The sequence below is a fragment of the Cebus imitator genome, unplaced genomic scaffold (assembly GCF_001604975.1).
Source record: "Cebus imitator isolate Cc_AM_T3 unplaced genomic scaffold, Cebus_imitator-1.0 Scaffold313, whole genome shotgun sequence".
Classification (NCBI taxonomy): Eukaryota; Metazoa; Chordata; class Mammalia; order Primates; family Cebidae; genus Cebus; species Cebus imitator.
This window is the reverse complement of record NW_016107628.1, coordinates 1,723,166-1,747,937: the sequence shown is the minus strand read 5'-3', so window position 1 is coordinate 1,747,937 and position 24,772 is coordinate 1,723,166. Positions and strand designations below refer to the sequence as shown.

Genomic DNA, 24,772 nt, shown 5'->3' with positions numbered 1-24,772 from the left:
GATTTAATTGGGATTGCATCGAATCTATAAATCAAATTGGGAAGAACTGACATCTTGACAATCAATACTGAGTCTTACTTCTCATGAACATAAAATACCTCTACTTTTATTTAGTACTTCTATGGTTCTTTCATGAGAGTTTTATTAGTTTTTCTTACGTAGATATTGAATATATTTTGTTAGATTTGTACCTCCTTCATTTTTCTTTATGCTAACAGAAATGCTACTGTGTTTTTAATTTCAAATTCTACTTGTCCATTTCTAGCATTTAGGAATGAAATTTCATATATTAACCTTGTGTCCTGCAGTCTTGCTATAATCATTTATTAGTTCCAGGAGTTTTTCTCTTGTTGTTGTTGTTGTTGGTTCTTTTGGTTTTTCTACACAGATAACGATGATATCTGTGACAAAAAGACAGTTTTATTTCTTTTTTCCCAATCTATACAGCTTTTATTTCCTTTTCTTGTCATATTGCATTTACTGGAACTTCCAGTACAATGTTGAAATGGAGTGGTGAGAGGGAACATCCTTGTCTTGGTCCTCATCTTGATAGGAAAGCTTGGGATTTCTCACTATTTAGTATGATGTTAGCTTTCGGTTTCTTGTAGATGTCCTTCATCAGATTGATAAATATCCCCTCTATTATGACAAATTTTTTTAAAGTCACATCTTGAATGCTTTCCTGCTTTGAAATTTCTTCCATCAAACACCCTAAATCATCTCTCTCAAGCTCTAAGACAAAAATCTCTAAGGGACAGGCAAAATGCCGCCAATCTCTTTGTTAAAACATAGCAAGAGTCACAGAGTAATCTTTGCTCCAGTTCCCAACAAGTCTCTCATCTCCATCTGAGACCACCTCAGCCTGGATCTTATTGTTTATATGTCTATCAGCATTTTTGTCAAAAGCCACTCAACAAGGCTCTAGGAAGTTCCAAACTTCCCCACGTTTTCTTGTCTTCTTCTGAAACTTCCAAACTGTTCCAACTTCTACCTGTTACCCAGTTCCAAAGTTGCTTCCATGCTTTTAGGTATCTTTTCAGCAGTGCCCTATTCCTGGTACCAATTTACTACATTAGTCTGTTTTAATGCTGCTGACAAAGACATACTCAAGACAGGGCATTTTACAAAAGAAAGAGGCTTATTGGACTTGCAGTTCCACATGGCTGGGGAGGCCTCACAATCATGGTGGAAGGCAAGAAGGTGCAAGTTACATCTTACGTGGATGGCAGCAGGCAAAGAGAGAGCTTGTGCAGGACAACTCCCATTTTTTAAAACTATTAGATCTCAAGAGACCCATTCACTATCATGAGAACAGCATGGGAAAGATCTGCCCTCGTAATTCAGTCATCTCTCACCAGGTCCCTCCCACAAAAGTGGGAATTATGGGAGCTACAAGATGGGATTTGGGTGGGAACACAGCCAAACCATATCAGGGTAGAAAGCTGTCCTGAAACGTGGTAACTCCTGTCATGAGGTCCTTTGGTTCCCAAGCACTGAAGCGGGGCTCCCAATGAGCTTTCCTTGTGTTTCTCTTTACCCTTTACCTTAAGATCTGCTCAAAGCATCAGCATAAGTGAGAAACTGAAACAATAAACACCCACATGTGTTAGTGGCTGTCATTCTAGATCCTCTTGGCTTTTTCTGATTTACTCTTGCCTTAGTGGGGTTATTCAGACAGTTTCCAAATCCAAACTTTAACTCTCTATGTTGCTGATTTGGATTAAGACAATCAGCTTTATTCTTCCCTCAAATGGCCTTGGATCATTTTCCCCTATTAGCTGTTTTGGGGATCCTTTTCCAGTCATGACCACATTTTGCTTACAGATCAGCTAGTTGGTAATCACAGCACTGTCTACTAACTGGTACCATTCATTTGACAATTAGACTTATGATACTTTGTAGTGCACCCACTGTTCTTTACAGAAAAAAAATTAAAAAACATTGCAGTACAAAGGGTTTATCAGGCCCCCTATCATTCCAGAGGTTCACTGCTCTTCCAGAACTTTGAAGGTTTCAATCATGATATAAACTGACTACCATAAATAATGTAGAAAGCATGAATGATGATGAATTTAATAATCAAGTTAAGGCAGCTCAGTTATACTCAAGAGAGCAGCTAGTATGAAACTCTTTCAAATTATTTGAGTAAGGGTTTATATATTCATAGTGACTTTCTGCCTTTCTCAAGCTTCAGGTGTATCAGTTATCAATAACCAAATGAATATGTAGGTACTATTTAAACAAAAACAATTTTATAGTAGACCCGCTCCTAACCAAGAGATGAAGTCAAGTTCTGGTAGCAACAGACATCTCTACCAAGATATCCTGCTTCTGCCACTCTGTGAATGGGAAAGGAGGGAGAAACCTTGGTGTTTCGCCTTTCCCACTTGACATTAAGATCCTCATTCAAGGGGCTACCAGTTTCTAATGACCTATACGTAAGTTAGCTTTATAAGAAAGTTTTGAGTTTGAAACTCCTTTCAGCAAGTATTTGTAAGTCAAAAAAGCAAAGAAGCACTGTTTGCTATCATTTCTCCTTGTGACTGAGATTACGTTTTGCAAAGAGGAACTGTCCAGTTTCTCTAACATCTGAAATAGAAAGCTACAAAGGTTGACAGGCGTGGCCTCAAAATTGTTTCATGATTACATAACTTCTTTCTAGTTAGGAGTTAGTACAGTGTGAGAAGACCATCTACAATCAAGATTTTGAGTGGCTCTAACAAGTGCTGTTTTTCCTTGTTAGCTTTCATTTTCTCAGCCCTTTACAAGATTATAATAGTCTGCAGTTTAATCTTTCCAAAGCTTGACAGACAGTGATTCGGTCCTAAACAAGACAGTGACTCCAGAATTTCTGAAGACTATTTTGGAAGAAATATCCATTAAGGTGAGATTTCTGGGAAGTTCTTTAGAGAACGATCTGGGTACTCAGTTGGTAACCACACCATTACAGTGGAGAATTAATTATGAAAGAATTGTATCAATCATATTCAGAAAACTGAGAACTGAATCCTTTACCTGTCTAGGTAGAAAATAGTATCTTTTATTCTACCACACCTGGAGTATGAACCAAAAAAAAATGTATCTTGTCTACAGCAAATTTTTAAAATTAATTCTCAGGTGTCTATTGACATAAATTGATCTTTAGAAGAGATACTTGGTTTTCTTGGCTGGAGGATAAGTAGGAAACTTGGTGACTGGGTTTGGGCCTAAGTTAAAAGACAAGGCAGTCCTGTGAGAAAATTATTATGAGGTAATAGTTAGTAAAAAATAAACCAGGACATAAATATCTATTATATGATTTTATCTCAATTTGAGAGCAGGGACATGTATACACATTAGATAATTTCTCAATTTTACAAGCGTTTACTCAAAAATAATCTTTACTTTTTCCTGAATCAGTTTTATTTTATGCTTCATTTTACAAGTTTAAGAAGAAGTATTTCTCTTTTTCAAATGGTGTATGCTTTACTCAGTCACAGATAACTTTTTTTTTTCAAGGTATAAAGAAAAGACAGGGAGAATCAATTATGTATTACCTACTTGGGGATACATTTTGACTTTTTTATGGCTTAGTACCTGATGAATGTTTTCTAATTATTTAATGCGTGCTTGAGAAGGGTTTATAATGTTGGATTCCAAATCCTATTTAAGTTAGATACTAAGTTTCTTAATTAAGCTTGTTAATTATGTTTGAAAAATCTAAATCTAAGCTATTTTTTTAGCTTGTTATTTCAGTAACTGAGAGAGAGAGATGGTGAAATCTCCAACTTTAATAGTGATTTTGTTAATTTCTCATTGTAGTTCTTTTGATTTCTACCATACATTTTTACACAGAATATGCATATCCAAGTATATATGTTATGTGTGTGTTTAAAGAGAAGGAAAAATGTCTATATGCTGCCTTATAAAGTAATAACAGATTATATATATTACATAATTTAATATATTATATCTTTTTACAAGTTGCATACTCTCCCATTACGTAGTGAAACTATGCACTGATACTTATTGACTAAAGCCTATTTTAAGCTTCACTATTTTTCCCTAAAGGTCTTTCTTTAAGTTAGAATTTGAAATACAACTTTTTCTAGCTGTTTCTCAAACTTAAGTGACCTTATGGTTTATTTGTATTTTGTCAACAACATATGACTGGATTTATTTTTAATACAAATTGAAAATTTTTCCTCTTAGTTGAGGAGTTTAGTCCAGATATGTACATTCTATAAAGGTATATATTGGCTCTGCCATCTTACTTTGTTTCAGTTTATAGCACTTATTCTGTGCTTTCTTCTTCTTTCCTGCCAAGTTTCTTATTTTTAAAATATCTATATTTTCCTTAAAGACAAGCCCCTTATCAGACTCTCATATCTTCTGGTGCCCCAAACATATAACTCCAATTGTAAGAATGTGTTCATATATTTCCTATTTTCTTCTCTTTGATTCTGGCTTTATTTATTTTTAAGATAGTAAGAACGCTAATTAATGTATTTCTTTACTCTTACTTCCCTTTTGGCCTCCATTTCTTAGATTTCTTTTCATAATAAGTAGTTCTTCACAAAGAGCTGTAGGTATGGATATTTTCACTGCCAAAGTTCTAAAGCTTTGAATATAATAATTATTTTCCTTAATTGCATTAAGAAACGTAATATAAAATGTGTCATCTTAAACATTTTCAAGTGTACAGTTCAGTAGTATTAAATACATTCATATTGTTGTGCAACCAACATCCAGAAGGCTTTTGCATCTTGCAAAACTAAAACTCAAAATCCGTTAACCAACAATTTCACCATTCCCCTTTCCTCCAGACCCTGGCAAACGTCATGCTACCTTCTGTCTCTATAATAATTTGAAAACTCTAACTCTTCATATATGTTTAATCACACAATATTTATGTGCTTTTTGTTACTAGGTTTTTTCATTTCATGTTTGCAAAGCTTACCCATGTTGTATTGTAGCAAGTGTCAGAATATTCTTTCTTCTTAGGGTAAAATAATATTCTATCTATTTACCATGAAATATCTAATAAATCATACTTCTTTTTAGTCATTCATCCATTGGCAGACACTTGTATATCTTTCACATTTTTCTGTTGTGATTAATGCTGCAATGAACATAGATGTACATACATTTATTTGAGATCCCACTTTCACTTATTTGGGGAATATATCAAGAAGTGAAATTACTTAATCATATGGTAATTTTATTTTTAATTTTAAGAGTAAGAATCACATTTATTTTCATAGCATCTGAACCATGTTACATTTCTACCAATGAGGCACAAGGTTTCCCTTTTCTCCTCATCCTCACCAACACTGATTATTTTCTGCTGTTATTTTTTTGGCAGTACCAAAAAACTTCATCCTAGGAGCTCTGATGTTTTGTGCATGTATGTTTTTAATTGTTAAATCTTATTGTGGTTTTTTGGTTTTGACTTGCATTTACATAAAGATTATTGATGTTGAGCATACTTATACGTGCTTATTGGACATTTGTATAGCACCTATGAAAAAATATATATTCAAGTCCTTTATCAATTTTTATCACACTATTTGGATTCTGTTGTTGTTGGGGTTGATTTGAAGGAGTTTGCTGTATATTCTGGATGTTAAGCACTCATCAAATATATAAATTATGAATATTTCTTTCATTCTCTAGGTTCCCTTTTTCACTCTGTTGTGTCTTTGATGTATAGAAAATTTTAATTTTGTTGTAGTCTAATTTAGCTCTTTTATTGTTGTGTTGTTGCCTGTGCTATCAGTGTCATATCCAAGAAATCCATTGCCAAATCCAATGTCATGAAGCCTTTCTCGTTTGTTTTCTTCTGAGAGTTACGTAGTTTTAGTTCCTCCATTTATGCATTTGATCTACTTTGAGTTATGTTTTGTATATGATGTTGGTAAAGGTCTAACTTCATTATTCTATATACAGATATCCTAATTGCCTAACAGCGTTTTTGAGAAGATTGTTCTTTACTGATTAAACGAACATAACACCCATGTCAAAAATCACTTAACCATATTTTTCAGGGTTTATTTCTATGCTATCTATCATATTCCATTGTTCTTTATGTCTGTCTTGATGCCAGTACCACACTGTTTGGGTTACTGTGTTTTTATATGTTTTCAAAGCAGGAAGTCTGAAACCTCCATGTTCTTCTGTTGAAAGATTAAAAAAGACTATTTAGAGTCTGTTTAAATTCTACATTAATTTTAAGACAAATTTTTGTGCTTGTGTAAAAAACACTTCTGGGATTTTGCATTACAGATTGCATTGCAAATCCTATTGCATATGCAGTTCCTTGGGTATTGACACATTAACAGTATTAAGTCTTCTAATACCTGAACACAGATACCTTCCCATGTATATTTATGACTCTTTAACTCCTTCACAATGTTGTATAATTTACCTCCTTGATTAAGTTTATTCCTATTTTACTACTTTAAGCTATTATATATGGGAAAAAATGTTTCCTTAATTTCCTTTTTGTTCATTGCAGTGTATAGAAACACAACTGATTTGTGTGTGTTGCTTTTGATTTCTGGAACTTTGCTGGATTTGTTTATCAATTCTTAGTATTTACATAGAATCTTTGGGACTTTTCACATATAAGATTATATCACCAAATTGTAAAGACAGATAATTTACCTTTTCTCTTTCTTATTTAAATATATTATATTTTCTGTTTCTTGCCTTTTTGTGTGTTTGTTTGGTTTAAACTTTCAGTACTATCTCAAACAGAAGTGGGAAAGAAAAGCATCCTTGTCTTTTTCCTGATCTTTCAGGAGCAAGAGAAGTGTTTTCAGTCTCTTACCATTGGAAATATTGTAAACTATGGTGTTTTTGTATATAGACTTTACTATGTTGAAGTGATTTTCTCCTATTCTTAGTTTATTGAGTGTTTCTAATATAAAAGATTATTTACTTTTGTCAAATGCTTTATTTTTTGCATCAGTTGAAATTATCATGTGTTTTTTCATCTTTCATTTTGATAATGTGGTATATTATCTTAATTGATTTTTAGAAGTGAACAAATGAGCATCCTTGTATTTTTCCTCATCTTTCAGGAATAAGAGAAATGTGGCCAGGTGCAGTGGCTAACGCCTTACCAAATCCTAGCACTTTGGGAAGCCAAGGCTGGTGGATCACCTGAGGTCAGGAGTTCAAGACCAGCCTGGCCAACATGGTGAAACCCTGTCTCTACTAAAAACACAAAATTAGCCAGGCATGGTGGCACACGCCTGTAATCCCAGCTACTTTGAAGGCTGAGGCAGGAGAATTGCTTGAACATGGGAGGCAGAGGTTGCGGTGAGCCAAGATCACGCCACTGCACTCCAGCCTGGCCATCAGATTCTGTCTCAAAAAGACAAAAGAAATGTTTTCAGTCTTTTACCATTAAGAGTTCTAATTGATTGTTGTATGGTAAATCATCATTGCAAACCAGGAATAAACTGTAAATGGCAATGATGTCTAAATAAATGTAATGTGCTATGTAATTATGTTTGCTAATATTTTGAAAAAAAAATGCATCGATATGCATAAGGGATATGGTTTAGTAAATTTTATTATTCTAGTGCCTCTGTCTGGTTTTTTATTAGAGTAATGCTGGGTCATACAATGAGTTTGGAAGTGTTCCCTTGTTTTCAATTTTTTAAATTATACTTTAAGTTCTGGGGTACATGTGCAGATCTTGTAGGGTTGTTACTTAGGTATACACATGCCATGGTGGCTTGCTGCCTCCATCCCCCCCATTACGTACATTAGGTATTTCTCCCAATGTTATCCCTCCCCAATTTCCTCATCCCCTGCTATCCCTTCCCTAGCTCCCCATCCCCCAACAGACCCAGTGTGTGATGTTCCTCTCCCTGTGTCCATGCAATCTCATTGTTCAACACCCACCTATGAGTGAGAACATGTGATGTTTGGTTTTCTGTTGTGTTCATTTGCTGAGAATAATGGTTTCCAGATTCATCCATGTCCCTGCAAGGGACATGAACTCATTATTTTTATGGCTGCATAGTATGGCATGGTGCCACATTTTCTTTATCCAGTCTATCACTGATGGGCATTTGGGTTGGTTCCAGGTCTTTGCTATTGTAAGCAGTGCCATGATGAACATAGGTGTGCATGTGTCTTTATAGTAGAATGAATTATAGTCCTTTGGGGAAGAGACACTTTTCAAAGAAGACATTTATGCGGCCAACAAACATATGAAAAACTGCTCATCATCACTGGTCATTAGAGAAATGCAAATCAAAACCACACTGAGATACCATCTCATGCCAGTTAAAATGGCGATCATTAAAAAATCGGGAGACAGATGCTGGAGAGGATGTGAAGAAATAGGAGTGCTTTTACACTATTGGAGGGATTGTAAATTAGTTCAACCATTGTCTATGATTGTGTGACGATTCCTCAAGGATCTAGAAATAGAAATACCATTTGACTTCTTTTCAATTTTTTGAAGACTTTGAGGAATTTTGGTCTTAATTCTTCTTTAAATGTTTGGTAGAATTTACCAGTAAAACCATTTAGTCTGGACTTTTCTTTATTGAGAGGTTTTTGATTTCTGATTCACTCTCCTTACTAGTCATATGACTGTTCAGATTTTCTGTTTCTTTATGATTCAAAATGTGTGGGTTGTACGTTTCTAAGAATTTATCCATTTATCTGTTTTATTTAGGTTATATCACTTATTTATATATAATTGTTCAAAGTATTCTTTTATAATTCTTTTTATTTCTGTGAAATCTGTTGTCAGGTTCCCTTTTTAGTTTGCAATTTTATTATTTGAGCCTCCTTTTTCATCTATGTCAGTTTAGTTAAAGTTCTGTCAGTATTTATATTTTCTGAGAACCAACTCTTGTTTTTATTAATTTTCTTTATTATTTTTCTAATTTTGATTTTATCTCTAATTTTTCTTTTTTCTTTCTTTTTGATGGCTTTGGGTTTAGTTTGTTACTTTTTCAAGTTCCGTATGATGTAAAGTCAGATTGTTGATTTGAGATTCTTCTTCTTTGTAAATGTAGTTGTTTAAATCTATAAATTATCCTCACCACCATTTTCTCTGCATTTAATGAAACGATATATTGTGTTTTCATATAATTTCTCTAAATAAGGCTTCAAATTTGACTTGTGATTCTTTGTATGTATTTCATTGAGCGTGTTGTTTATTTTCACATGTTCATGAATTTTCTAGTTTTCTCTCTGTTGATTTCTAGTTTTATTCCATTGTGAGGAAAAATACACTCTGATTTCAAACATTTAACATTTATTAACACTTGTCTGATGTTCTAATTTGTGGTATATTTTGGGATAATATTCCATATGTTCGTGTGAAAAACATGTATTCTACTGTTGTTGGCTTTATTGTTTTGGATGTATCCGTTAAATATAATTGGTCTATAAGTGGTCTATAATGTTTGTCAATATTTCTTTTTTCTTATTTATCTCTCTCAGGTTGTTTTATCCATTATTGAAAGCGGAAGATTAAAGTCTCTTACTGTTACTTTAGAGTTGTCTATTTCTCCCTTCAATTCTGTAAATGTTTGTTTCATATATTAGGAGCTCTGATGTTTTGTGCATGTTTTTTATTTTTATATCTTCTAGATGAATTAGCCCTTTTATCACTATGTAATATTCTTTGTCTCTTATAACAGTTTTTGACTGTTTTTATTTTATCTGATACTATAGCAAACTCATCTCTCTTTCGTTTAATATTTCAATGGAATATATTTTTTATTCTTTCTATCTTTGTCCCTAGATCTCTAAAATTAGCCTCTTGTATGCAACATATAGTTGGATCCCCTGCTTTTAAATTCATTGTGTCATATATATATATATATATATATATATATACATACACACACATACACACACACATACACATATGTAATTTTAATATATGCTTTTTGATTAGTAAGTTTAAACCACTTACATTTGAACTAATTATTGATAAGGAAGAACTGAGAACTTACTGTTGCCTTTTCTATTTGTCTTCTGTATGTTTTAATAAGTTTTGTCTCTCACGCCTCTCTTAATGCCTTCTTTGTGTTGATATTTTCTGTAAAACATTTTTATTTTCTTCTATTCTGTTTGTGTATGTCCTACAGATATCTTTGTGGTTGTCATCAGGTTGCATATGGCATTCTAAAGTTATAGCAATCTATTTTTAACTGACAGCAACTTAGTTTCAATCGTATGCCAAATATTTACTCCTTTACAGCTCCCCAAAACATATTTTACGTTATTAATGTCACAAATTGCATTTACATATTATGTACCAATTAACATTGATTTATAAATTGTTTTGCTTTCATGTTTTAAATCCTATAAAATAATAAAAAGTGATTACAAATCAAAATAGCAAAAGTCAAGTTTTTATATTTATGTATATATTTACCTTTCATGGAGAACTTTTATTTTTGTATGAGTTTTAGCTACTGTCTAGCATCCTTGTGTTTCAACTTGAAGAAATCCCTTTAGTATTTCTTTTAGGGCAGATATAGTGGTAATGAAATCCTTAAGCTTATGTTTATCTGGGAATGTCTTAATTTTTCTCATTTATGAATGGCAGGTTTCCCAGATATAGTATTTTTGATGGACAGACTTTCCTTTAAACACTTAAAATGTATTGTCCCAGTACCTTCTGGTCTACAAAGAATTTGCTGACAAATGTGCTTATAATCTTATTGAAGATTTCTTGTATATAACGAGTTGCCTTCTTCTTGCTGCTTTTTAAATGATTTTCTTTTTGTCTTCGACTTTTGATAATTTGATAATAATGCGTCATAGTGTAAGTTTTTTTGAGTTTATCATGGTTGCAACTTATTTGGTTTCTTGTATCTGTACATTTTGTCCTTTCTCAAATTTGGAAAGTTTTCAGTCCTTATTTACTCAAATAATTTTGTTATTCCTTTCTATTTTTCATCACCTTTTCAGACTTACATAATGTATTTATTGTCCCACTTGATGATGTACTATAAGTCATTTAGGTTCTGTTCATTTTCCTTCATATGTTTTTAAAAATTTTGTTCCTCAGCCTTGATACTTACACATGACCTGTCTTCAGCCTCACTGATTTTTCTGCCTATTGGCATGTGCTAAGAAACTCCCCTAGTGAATTTTACAATGCAGTCAATGTGTTTTTCAGCTTCAGAATTTATGGGATGTTTTTCTGGTAATTTCTGTCTTTATGCTATATTCTCATTTTGTTTATGAATTATTTCCTGATTTAGTTGTCTGTACATATTTTCCTTTAACTCATTGATTATATTTAAGAATGTTGTTTTAGTCTTTGACAAGAAAGTCTGAGGGCTGTGCTCCTTTGGAGAAAGTTTTTGGATATTCATTTTTTTCTTTCAAATTGACCACGTTTACCTGTTTCTTTGAATACCTTTGGTTGAAAACTGGACATTTGCAAAAACAACTCCCTCTCAGCTGTTCTTAACTGCCACCATTCAGGGGAGGACTTTCACTCTGCAGCTAAGTGTGAAATCTGAACATTCTCTGAGGCCTGTATGGACATGTGTCTTGCCTGGGCTTATGTGTATGCATTTTTTAAATAATTCTCTCATATACACACTGCTTTTATGCCACAATTTTACTAAGAGCCAAAACCACCTCTTTTCATGACCTTAGATGTTCTACTGTATTCCTCTATCCATAAAGAAACCTACTTGGTTGTCTGACAAAAATCTTTTAGTAAAAGTAGACTAGCTGGAGATAAATAATCACAGAAAAGCAGAAGATCAAACACCACATGTTCTCACTCATAGGCGGGTGTTGAACAATGAGAACACAGGGAGGGGAGCACTACACACTGTGGTCAGTTGGGGGGAAATGGGGGAGGGATGGGGGGGTGGGGAGCTGGGGAGAGATAGCAAGGGGAGAGATGCGAGATGTAGGTGATGGGGAGGAAGGCAGCAAATCACACTGCCATGTGTGTACCTATGCAAAAATCTTGCATGTTCTTCACATGTACCCCAAAACCTAAAATGCAATAAAATAAATGGGAAAAAAATGGGCAAAAAAATAAATGCTGCAATTCCACGCTATAAGGCAGATAGGAGTACAGCAAAATGACAATTTTAGAAATCCATAGGACACAGAGAACAAGTCCTAAGTCCCAGGGAGACAAAATGCTAATGAGAGCTGATTAGAGAAGAGCCAAGAGGGACTACAGTTTGTTCCACAACTCAGAACTGTAGTGCTGTGGCAGAAGGTTATTCATATAAGGTAAGCAGCTGCAGCCCATTTATACTTAGGCCATTTCGATGATAGTGAGTGTGGGAAGAGTCAGGAACCAAGAAGCAGGCATTGAGGGGTCGGCTCCGGCCCCAGTAAAGTATCAGAAGAGGAACCAGGGACTTTGACACCACAGAACCCATACTGTAAACACCGCAACAATTACCTGTTTCCAAACATCATTTCACCACATTCACCTCTGACCCAACTCAGCAATCAACATTAAAAGCGAAGAACTTCACAATTTCCTAACAAAGCAAGTCTTGATCCATTGTTCACAGTGACACATCTAGTAACTTAGTTCCTTTTTCTCATACACATCCAAGGACAACGTTTTGACCTGGCCACTCACTCACAAAAGCACATCTCAGTTTTTAAAATTGTCTGCATAGATGTGTAATGTTGTGTGTCCTTTTTACTTTACAGGCCAAGCTATGACTTCAGAAATGGTGAATGAATACAAGAAAATAGTTTTGCTGAAAGGATTCGAGAACATGGATCATTATCATTTTACAACAATTAAGTCCTTACTGGCCTGTGATTTAGGACTAACTTCAAAAATGCAAGAGGAATACAACAGAATTGAGATTTTAGATTTGATGGTAAAAAAGTTCCCAGGTGTTGCCTGTGTAGACAAACTAATTGAACTGGCTAGAGATATGCCATCACTTAAAAACCTTGTTAACGAGCTTCGAAAAGAGAAGTCAAAAGGTAATAGGAAAAGCCTTGCATATGGCTACTCTGCCCTGAGTCTCCCCAGTCTTGAGTAGAAACCCACCTTGGTCATAGCTGGCACATCCTTTTCCCAAGTTATAACTCAGCAGTCATGGCAATGTTGGCACCTCAGAGACCGACCAGTTGGCAATTTAGAGCATTCTGTTTCATATAAAAGAGACTGATATATTTAGAAAAATGTGTTTGGGGTAGGGATAAAAAACCAAAGACAGGGATTTACGAGAAGCTGAGGCTTTCAGTAAATTAGAAATGTCAGAGAATGTAAACAACTACTTTTTAAAATGTAGTTTATTTGAAATATTTGTATTTAACCAATTGACACAGCAAATAGTTCTATTAAGAGATGTGTAGATTTTTTCCACTTAATAAATCACTGGCATTTTTTTTAAATTCAAAAGCCAATATTAGCACTTTGTAACATTACCATTCAGATCATGTCTCCTTTCAAGTCATATTTCTGTCATTTGAACAGGTCTGTCATGAACAGCACATGACTACACTGTCAGCATCATGAAAGCCTTAGATATTTAAAAGAAATGGTAGGAGAACAAGGCTGAGAAAGGGTTGACGGGGCACATGGAGTTGACAGGACAGGACGCATGTTCTCACTGCACAGGGGAAGAGTGAGGAAAGCACTGAGGAGAATGAGACAGCTCCTGTGCCTATGTGCTCCTGTTGGCCTCCTAGCAGCCAGGCTGGGGTAATGCAGTAGAGGTAACAGGCACATCTGACTTCTCATGCAGGAGCTGACAGCAGGTAGTATTGAAACTGCTTCAGCTGTCTTGGATAAGCTATTTCAGTCTAGGTCAGTCTAGGCTTATTGTGTCCCTTTTCTTTTGTCAGTTGCTAAGAAAATGAAAGCAAAAGAAATAACTCGAATGAAAAAAGGAAACCAGGAAAAAGTGGGTCCTGCAGCACCTGCACCCACCGCAAGAAACATGCTCACATCTGAGAGAGGAGAGAAGATTCCTGTAGCTCAGGTAAGCCTGAGAAAGAGGAGCAGGATCAAAGTCCCACAGAAGACTCTCTGCTATGGCATGCGGCTCTTCATTAATATCTCAACCCAGCTTAGATTTACCAAATGAGTAATTCTGGATCATCTTTGTAATAGGTAAAGAGCTAGGCGTCATAAAAATTTAATAAAAAAATTTCTGTGACATAAGTATATTACATCTCCGTAATAAAAATGGGATAATAATCATGTGTGATACATATCTTGCCCATGCTTATACAAATCTAGATTTTCACATTCCAAGTGTGGTGCTCTTCTCGTCACGCCTTGGTGGTGGTGAAATCACCCATCTCCTTTGTAGTGCGACAATCTACGCCCAATATTACCTATCCTCCACATATTCAAGTGAGAGGCTGCAATTCCCTGGATTTTCCAAGGACATCCCATCCAATATAAATAGAACTTACTATGATTTAATGAAAATTTGCTCTGCTTCTTTTGATACTAAACCCCATTAACAGGAAAATTAAACTGCTTTCAGAAAAGAAAAACTCCTATCAAAGAAAAGACTGGAGTCAAAAGGAACAAGGTGACCCAGGAGCAGAGTCAGCCCTCACATCCCTCAGGAGCCAGCACATCTGAAGCTATGGGCCATCCCCCAGCACCCCAGACCCCGTCATCAGCTCCATCCAACACTTCATTTACTCAGGTACACACTCTCCCTGGTCCTCTTCTCCAATACTTTTTAGCCCAGTAACTGCATTCCACTTTTACTATTGTTACTCTCACGCATAACTCTTTCTGTTACTGATTTCCTGTGGGAAAACTATTTTCTACATTATGGTAACTTGTTCACATTGGTGAGAAGCCACATCTAAGTAAGGTCCAATTACCCACAGGTGATCACTGTGTATAAAACACCAGGAAAGACCACTAAGCATTTCTGGTCTATACAGGTACACAGTTTGACTCCTAGTACTAGTACATACAAGCCCATGGCTCGTCTTTGCTTCCCACACTTCCTACTACAGATCGGGCAATGTTCTCTTCAGAAGTGTTCTGCTACAACTCAAATAGACCAGGCCACTGTGGGGAGAGGATATTAGAGATAAACAAACTTCTCCTTTTGTTGTTGTTAGCATTCTAGCCACTGTGAAATGCTGTCTACATACTTGAGAACATAGCTTCCAGAAATCCTCTGCCTGAGACTACTTATATGCTGAGCCAGGCCAAGCCAAGTCTTTCCACTTGTAGCAGCACTATTTCTTGGGAAGAAACAAAGGAATTGGGCGGTCAAAATGGCAGAATACAGTAGTGATAATTAGAATTTCTTAAAGTTTGAGACTAGTGGTGGGTATGGTCCTTCATTTTTAACGCTATCCAAGTTGTTTTCACTTTTTGGATTGTCTTTGGTAATTTAAGTAAGTAGAGGAGATATTTGGATTTGTTATTATATTTGAATCTTTCTTTAAAGTTTCTTCACAACAATGCTTTCATCATCTACTGCTCTAGGTTGTTCATGCAGAAGATCATGCCTTGCTTCAGGAAGATTATTCTGAGTCAATGAGGGTGATCTCATTTCCAAGCCTGTTTTCTGCTACCTTAAACTTTCATGAGCCAAACTACAGCAGCTCATGTGCCTTTCCTTTCTGTCCAGCAATTCCTGTCTAGCCTAGCCCCCAGCTCCAAATATCTGTGAAAGTTTTTGGGTCGAAAGCTCTGCAGAGTCACTCAAGTAGAGTGACTTTACACTCACATGAGTGTAGAGTGACTTTGTATTCCTGCTCAGTTTTAAGTTTATTTTCTTGTGTCCACCCAACACAGAATCAGAAAACCCAGGCCCTATGTCAGGTGGATGCAAGAAGAAATGTCCTCCAGAAGGGCCCATTGACAGTGATGGTACTGAAAGCAACAGAGCCATTTAAATATGAGTCCCCAGAAAAAGGGAAAAGCACAATGTTTCATGCTACAGTGGCAAGTAAGACTCAATTTTTTCAAGTGAAAGTCTTCAATACCGACTTGAAAGAGAAATTCATGAAGAAGAAGGTCATTACCATATCTGATTATTTTGAATGTAAAGGAATAATGGAAATAAATGAAGCATCATCTGTGTCTGAAATTGATCAAAATTTTGAGGTCCCAAACAGAATTATCAAAGAAGCAAATAAAACTCCCAAGATCAATCACCTTTATAAGCAAGCATCTGGAACAATAGTGTATGGGTTGTTTATGTTAAAAAAGGTAATCTCTTAATTTTGTTTTAATTTTCTCTACCATTACTTGGAACTAAATGTCTTAATTTGCCAGACATTGCTTACTGTCCGAATACTGGAACACAATAATTTATATTGACTAGAGATAGTGATGAAGTTGTCACACAAAATAGGCAATAGGACTAAGTGACTTATTAACTTTCTTACACCAAAATAAATGTAAGGACTTTGAGTTAGTAAGAAATATTGGCAATAATGATCTCTTGTCAGCCACAATGAGCTAGGACAATACAGGGTCTAAATCAATAGGCTCAGGCTAATAACATCATTTCTTTCAGCTCTGTTCCAATGGGCGCTCATAATTTTACTTTGAATTTTGATAAACTTATTTTGAATAATGAATTGTGCTACCAAGGTTGAATTCTGGTGGTGACATACATTTGGAATAACAAGTGGATCGGCTGGTATGCTCTTAAATGCAAATACGTTAAACAGCTATCCACATAATCTAAACATTTATGCTGTTGCTCTTCTATCTTATGTATTCACTTATTTATGAAGATAGCACTAAACAACTGAGAAATATTGAATTCCTTGATACTTAAAGGATAAGGCAATTTCATCCTATTATTTACCAAAAAAAAAAAGGTTACTTAAAAGGCACAGGATTTTATTGATATGTTCATGTCCAAATTCAAGATGCTAGGTAGGATAATGCATTCCATCCCTTTCTCCACTCTAAAACATCACACATTTCTGTGAATTCAACTCACATTCTATATGATTGACTGCTTTATAACCCTATATACATGTCTTGCTAAAGAGCCCCTTAAATTTACCTCCACATTTTCTCACACTCTTTTTAAGAGCTCTTGCTTAGAAATGCAATTACAGAATTGATGAGTAATAGCTTCAGTGTGTGAGACATTATAAATTGACGGAGCTAGGTCAAAGGCGACAAGATATTGGTAAAGAATAAGTAACGAGGAAGGCTGAAAAAGAATAAATGATTGTGTTATAGAAGTTTTTTCTTTAAAATTGCTCAAAACCTGAAGTAACTCAGGAGTGGAAAACCAAATATTGTATGTGCTCACTTATAAGTGGGAGCTAAGCTACAAGTATACAAAAACATAAAAACATACAGAGATATAACAAACTTTCAAGACTCAGAAGGGGGAAGCTGGGAGAGTGGTGAGGGATACAAAACTATTTATTGGGTACAATATACACTATTTGGTGGATGGGTACACTAATATCTCAGAATTTGACATTATATAATTAATCTATGTAACCCAAAACCATTTGTACCCCAAAAGCTATTGAAATTTTATTTTATTTTTTTTTTGAGATGGAGTTTCGCTCTTGTTACCCAGGCTGGAGTGCAATGGCGCAATCTCGGCTCACCGCAACCTCCGCTTCCTGGGCTCAGGCAATTCTCCTGCCTCAGCCTCCTGAGTAGCTGGGATTACAGGCATGCACCACCATGCCCAGCTAATGTTTTGTATTTTTAGTAGAGACGGGGTTTCACCATGTTGACCAGGATGGTCTCGATCTCTTGACCTCATGATCCACCCACCTCGGCCTCCCAAAGTGCTGGGATTACAGGCTTGAGCCACCGCGCCCGGCCAGCTATTGAAATTTTAAAAAAGCAAAATAATAATAAAGTGAAAATCCTCATAATCAACTGAATGAATAATTGTGGAAAGCATACATTTGTTTTTCCACAGGACCAGGAGCCAAGAAGTTCTACAGGAATTTTTGATTCCTCTATATCTAGGTGCTTCATTAACTCTCAGCTGATCTGAAGGTGGTAGCAGGAGAAAAAGAAGAAAATATTTATTGTTGTACAATTGCAGGAAGAAAAATACCTTGAGCAGGAAAAGCAAAAGCAAAAAAAAAAATCAGATACTAAAACATAGGCCTTGTGAGATGGCAGGCAAAGCCACATGTATGATCTGTACCTGTCATTCCTGTCATGCGTATTGCATTAACTTTGTCATAAGGCTCTTTTTCATGTATATGATACTAACAATACTCTCAGAAACAGGATGTTAATCTTCTTTTGCAGAAAACAGTACACAAGAAGAACACAATCTATGAAATACAGGATAATACAGGAACCATGGATGTAGTGGGGAATGGAAAATGGCACAATATCAAGTGTGAGGAAGGAGATAAGCTTCGACTCTTCTGCTTTCAACTGAGAACAATTGACTACAAGCTGAAACTGATGTGTGGAATTCACAGTTTCATCAAGGTGGGAACTGGATAGAGGAGAATGAGTTTGCTAAAAGGGCAAATCATTTTGTTTAGGCTTTGGAAAACCCCAGATTCTTCATGTACTACTTAGACAGTCCAGCGGGTGGAAGGAGAACATAAACAATGCCCATGCACTCATTTGTAAGTGGAGGATTTTTAAAAAGATATTAAGGTAAAGGCATTCATATGGTTATAGAAAGGATATAATACTGTGTTAATTGATTTAAAGATGTGTGTAGGTGCAGGGAACATCAGGCTCAAGAGCAAGGGCTTTGAATAAGACAGAAGTGATTTGAATCTTGGATTTTAACAAGCACTAGTTGGCTGATATTGGGGAAATAGTTTCATTGGTCCTCTAAAATAATGGAAGTCTCCACTTCAGGATGTTTTAAACATTGAGGCAATACATACATATTAATTGTGTCACAGTCTGGCACATCATCATAAACCGATCTATGGTCGATAGTATTTTTTTAGGACAGTAAAGACATTGGGATAACTTTTAGGCAAAGGAAATGACACATGAAAATTCCAAAAGTGTGACACTGCATAATGAGTTCTGTACAAATGAAATTCAGTAGATGCAGAAGATGGTGGGACCAAAATATTTTTAAAAAGGCCGGGGAGGTGGGGACTGCCAAGGCCCATAGACAAAAAGAAGCAGAAGTGTGGCTTTTTCAAAAGTAAATTAATGGGAACTTCATTGTTGAAAATACATAACAAACTGAAATAAAATTACACTGAAGAATGCCTGATCACTTTGACATTTTAGCAAAAAATACTCCAGTGACGATCTATGGAGTTGCATTACAGAGAGATTAGGCATGGGGCAGAGATATCTATTAGAAGTAGTGTGCTGGAGTTCCCTCAGATCCTTACTAAAGAGAGCTTATTGTTGGAGATTCAGGAATTAAACATGTGGTCCTTCGAAATCATCCATGTGAAAATATGTATGCCACCAGACTGCAAATGTTACAAATCGAAACTTTTTTAAAATTGGACAGTTGGTTAATCAGGACACCACAGAAGTTTATTTCAAAAATCTGTTTAGGAAGGAAAAAGACAAATAGGGATTAGTTAATGGAAGGAAAATGAGTTTTTTGAAGGTAGATCTTCATAACTTTGTGACTAATGAGCTTTCATAGGGGAGGAGAATGTAGCCAATGGGAAGAAAAGATACGGAAGGTGAAAGGAGAACTATAAACAGAGCTTCATTTCAATATCTAGGGTCTTACTATATCTTTCTTATCTCTCTTCAAAGGTCATCAAGACCAAGAAAAACAAGAAGGACCAATGAATATTAATTGAAATCTGCAAGCTGCAATGCAACAAACAACTTCTGCTTAAAACAATTGTTAATAACTGTGATTGTGTAAATGTTCAGTAACACATTGTAAATAACGGATTTAGTAGATATATTCTAGCATATTAAGAGCATTTATATCTAAGTTATAGATTAAGTTGCTTTCTGGATTAAAATTTTCATCTTATAGGCTTCCACTTTTTTTAGATATTACATTTTGCACTTATGACATTCATAAGGTAAAAAATACAATATCTTTCTTTGAAGGACATTATTTTCCCAAAGTGTGTATCTGTTCTTTTAAGGTCAGTAGTGAGCTGCTTGAGGCTGAATGCTTTGTGCACTGTGAGCACATTAAGGAGATGGGGAGAGACACACAGGGCCTTATCAACACTGGAGTCTATATCCAGAGGATAAGACCCCAATAAAGGCTATGCCTAAATGTATGTAGCCCATGCTTAAATGAGCAAACACGGTGGCCTAGGGAAGTAGTAGACCTGGAGGAAAGGATTCCTTTATGCAATTATGTCCTCTAGAAGGGGCCCATTTGGGTAATTGGTTTCTCTGAAGGGGACAACATTGGTAATTTGCATAAAGATACCAATATATGCAAGACACATTCCCCTCCTTAGTTGGTGTGGGTTATCATATCCATCATATGCCATTTATCTGATTGGTTGATACACATGTATTCAAAATTAGAGCACTAAAAGCATAAAACATACATGAACAGATCTGAGGGGAGAAACATAGAGCAATGTAATAGTAGGAAACTTCAGTACTCACAATAATGAAGAGATTATCCAGGCAGTTATTCAATAAGAAAATAGCAGACATCAACAATTCATACACCAATGGACCTAACAGATATAAACAGAACATTCCACACAACAGCATCAAAATACAAATTTGCCTCAAGTCCACATGGAGCATTGTCCAGAATATGTCACATGCTGTGTCACAAAACAAGTCTTAACAAATTCCAGAAAAGTAAATTATAACAAGCATCTTTTCTGATTATTATAGAATTATCGTAGAAATAGTTTATTTGGAAGAATCAATATTGTTAAAATGACTATACTGTCCAAAGCAATTTACAAAGTTAATGCTATTTCTATTAAACTACCAATGTCATTTTTCAAAGAATTAGAAAATGACTATTTTAAAATTCTTATGGACCCATAAAGAACCCAAATAGCCAAAGCGATCCTAAGCAAAAAGAACAAAACTGGAGGCATGATATTATCCAACATCAAATGATACTATGAGGCCATAGTAATCAAAACTGCATGATACTGGCACAAAAACAGACACATAGACCAATGGAGGAGAATGGAAAATTCAGAAATAAAGCTGAACACTTGTAACCATCTGATCTTTGACAAGGTGGACAAAAATAAGCAAGAGGGAAACAACTCTCTATTCAATAAGTGAACTCCCTATTCAGTAAATTTAGTAACTGGCTAGCCATATGCAGACCAATGAAACTAGACGCTTACCTTTCACCATATATAAATTAACTCAAGATGGCTTAAAGATTGAAATGTAAGGCCTCAAGCTACAAAAATCCTAGAATAAAACCCAATAAATATCCCTCTCAACATCCACCTTGAAAAACATTTTTGGTTAAGTCCCCAAAAGCAATTGCAACAAAAACATAAAATGACAAGTAGGACCTAATTAAACTAAAGAAGTTCTATGCAGCAAAATAAACTATCAACAGAGTAAACAGAGAATCTACAGAATGGCAGAAAATATTCCTTCACTATGCATCTGACAAAGGTCTAACACCCAGGATCTATAAGGAACTTAAAATAACAAGCAAAAAACAAATAACTCCATTAAGAAAATGGGCAAAGGACATGAATAGTCATTTCTCAAAAGAAGGCATGAGTAGCCAACAAACATGAAAAACTGCTCATCATCACTAATCATCAGAGAAATGCAAATTAAAACAGCAGTGAGATACTATCTCACACCAATTAGAATGATGATTACTAAAAGGCCAAAAAACAACAGATGCTGGCAAAGCTGAGGAGAAAAAAGAAGACTTATAGGGTGGTGGTGGGGATGTAAATTAGTTCAACCATTGTGGAAGCAGTTTTGAGATTTCTCAAATAGCTTAAAAATAAGAGAGGACACAAACAGATGGAAAAATATTTCACGCTCATGGTTAGGAAGAATCAATATTGTGAAAATGGCCATACTGCCCAGAGTAATTTATAGATTCAATGCTATCCCCATCAAGCTACCATTGACCTTCTTCACAGAACTGGAAAAAACCACTTTAAACTTCACATGGAATCAAAAGAGAGCCCGCATAGCCAAGACAACCCTAAGCAAAAAGAGCAAACCTGGAGGCATCATGCTACCTGACTTCAAACTATACTACAAGGCTATAGTAATCAAAATAGCATGGTACTGGTACCAAAACAGAGATATAGATCAATGGAACAGAACAGAGGTCTTGGAAATAATGCCACACATCTACAACCATCAGATCTTTGACAAGCCTGACAAAAACAAGCAATGGGGAAAGGATTCCCTGTTTCATAAACGGTGTTGGGAAAGCTGGCTAGCCATATGCAGGAAGCTGAAACTGGATCCCTTCCTTATACCTTAACACAAAAATTAACTCCAGATGGATTAAAGCTTTAAACATAAGAACTAACACCATAAAAAAACCCTTGAAGAAAACCTAGGCAACACCATTCAGGACATAGGCACAGGCAAGAACTTCAGGACTAAAACACCAAAAGTGACGGCAACAAAATAGACAAATGAGATCTAATTAAACTTAAGAGCTTCTGCACAGCAAAAGAAACAATCATTAGAGTGAACCGGCAACCAACAGAATGGGAAGAATTCTTTGCAACCTACCCATCTGACAAAGGGCTAATATCCAGAATCTACAAAGAATTAAAACAGATTTACAAGAGAAAAACAAGCCCATCCAAAAATGGGCAAAGGATATGAACAGACACTTTTCAAAAGGAGATATATATGAAACCAACACACATGAAAAAATGCTCATCATCACTGGTCATTAGAGAACTGCAAATCAAAACCACATTGAGATTCCTTCTCACACCAGTTAGAATGGCGATCATTTAAAAATCTGGAGACAACAGATGCTGAAGAGGATGTGGAGAAATAGGAACACTTATACACTGTTGGTGGTAGTGTAAATTAGTTCAACCATTGTGGAAGACAGTGTGGCACTTCCTCAAGGACCTAGAAATAGAAATTCCATTTGACCCAGCAATCTCATTACAGGGCATATACCCAAAGGATTATAAATTGTTCTGTTATAAAGACACATGCACACGTATGTTCATTGTGGCACTGTTTACAATAGCAAAGATGTGGAATCAACCCAAATGCCTGTCAATGATAGACTGGACAAAGAAAATGTGGCACATATACACCATGGTATACTATGCAGCCATAAAAAAATGACCAGTTCATGTCCTTTGTAGAGACATGGATGAATCTAGAAACCATCATTCTCAGCAAACTGACACAAGAACAGAAAACCAAACACCACATGTTTTCGCTCATAGGTGGGTGATGAACAATGAGAACACTTGGGCACAGGGAAGGGAACAACACTCACTGGGCTAGGGCAGACTGATGAGCCAGCTCTTGGAAGTGCCTGACTTCACTGCATCTTGTTAAGTTTTTCAAGGAACACCAAGTTCTCCCCATCATGAGAGGCACAAAGCAAACTTTACCTTGTGAGATGGAGGCTGTTTGGCCTTCGGGAGCTGACCCACAGGGTGTTGAACTTCAGGGAATAGCAATGAAAGAACTCGGCAAAATTTGTTGTGGAATTTTGAAAAAGAGCTATCATGCACTCCATATCCACTTGATTAGACCATCTAAGTGAAAAGGGGACAATCTGGGCCTCTGGCCTACCGTGCACACAAGTGTAATAGTCACTTTTATTTAGAATGCAGATGGAATATCTAATCCATTTTAGGCTGGTATTTACATCCTGATACCTTGTCTCAATTGCTATGGTTTGCCTTAGGTTTTTTACCTCCACTACAGAGACTCTGATTCTGTCATTGCGTCTAGAAGTGATTGACAGAGAGGTTGAAGGAGCAACAAAGCATATTTCAAACTTTCTTTGGAATCCTTTCCTGAAATGTCAGCTTTGATACCATAAATATGACTTAATGAAGGGGAACAGTTTTTAGATGTTGCAATGGCAATAGTAAGCTGTATAGGATTACATTGGAATGGTAAATACACTGACAGTTTGTACTATGGGCCTGGAAAAAACACGCTCAACACCATGAGAGCAGAAAGGAGTGTGGATATATCCTTCAAAGTAACAGAAGCACAGCTGCCCAAGGCCATGAGAGCCCACTTCTTGCATTGGCGTGACCTGGATGTGAGACATGGAATCAAAGATCATTTTGGAACTTTAAGGCTTAATAACTACCCTGCTAGACTTTGGACTTGCATGGAGCCTGTAGGTCCTTTGTTTTGGCTGATTTCTCCCATTTAAAATGGGTGATTTACCCAATACCTATGCCATCATTGAATCTAGGAAATAATGAATTTGCTTTTGATTTTACAGGCTCATAGGCAAAACAGACTTGCCTTGTCTCAGATGAGACTTTGGACTTGGACTTTTGAGTTAATGCTGGAGGGAGGTAAGACTCTAGAGGACTGTTGGAAGGGCATGACTGTGTTTTGAAATGTGAGGACACGAGATTTGGGAGGGGCCAGGGTAGAATGAGAGGGTTGGCTGTGTCCCTACCCAAATTTCATCTTGAATTATAGTAACCATAACTTCCATGTGTTGTGGGAGGGACCCAATGGGATGTAATTAAATCATAGGGGTGGTTTCCCCTATGCTATTTTCATGATAGAGACTGAGTTCTCACAAGATCTGATAGTTTTATAAAAGTCTTCTTTCTTCATTCAACTCTCAACTCTCTCTCCTGCTGCCATGTGCAGAAGGATGACTTTGCTTCCACTGCTGCCATGATTGTAAGTTTTCTCAGGCCTCTCTAGCCCTGCAGAACTGTGAGCCAATTAAACCTCTTTTTTTTT

At 36.0% G+C, this 24,772-nt stretch overlaps 1 protein-coding gene across 1 annotated transcript; it reads left to right on the top strand.

Annotated features, from left to right (window-relative positions):
• Window positions 1-2,633: 2,633 nt before the first annotated feature.
• MNDA (myeloid cell nuclear differentiation antigen) lies at window positions 2,634-19,974 on the top strand. The gene is made up of 7 exons (XM_017503689.2): window positions 2,634-2,884; window positions 12,670-12,954; window positions 13,822-13,958; window positions 14,472-14,639; window positions 15,755-16,171; window positions 18,212-18,400; window positions 19,664-19,974. Exons 2-7 carry the CDS (start codon window positions 12,678-12,680, stop codon window positions 19,697-19,699), a joined length of 1,224 nt encoding a protein of 407 aa, XP_017359178.1. The 5' UTR covers window positions 2,634-2,884; window positions 12,670-12,677; the 3' UTR covers window positions 19,700-19,974.
• Window positions 19,975-24,772: the final 4,798 nt, after the last annotated feature.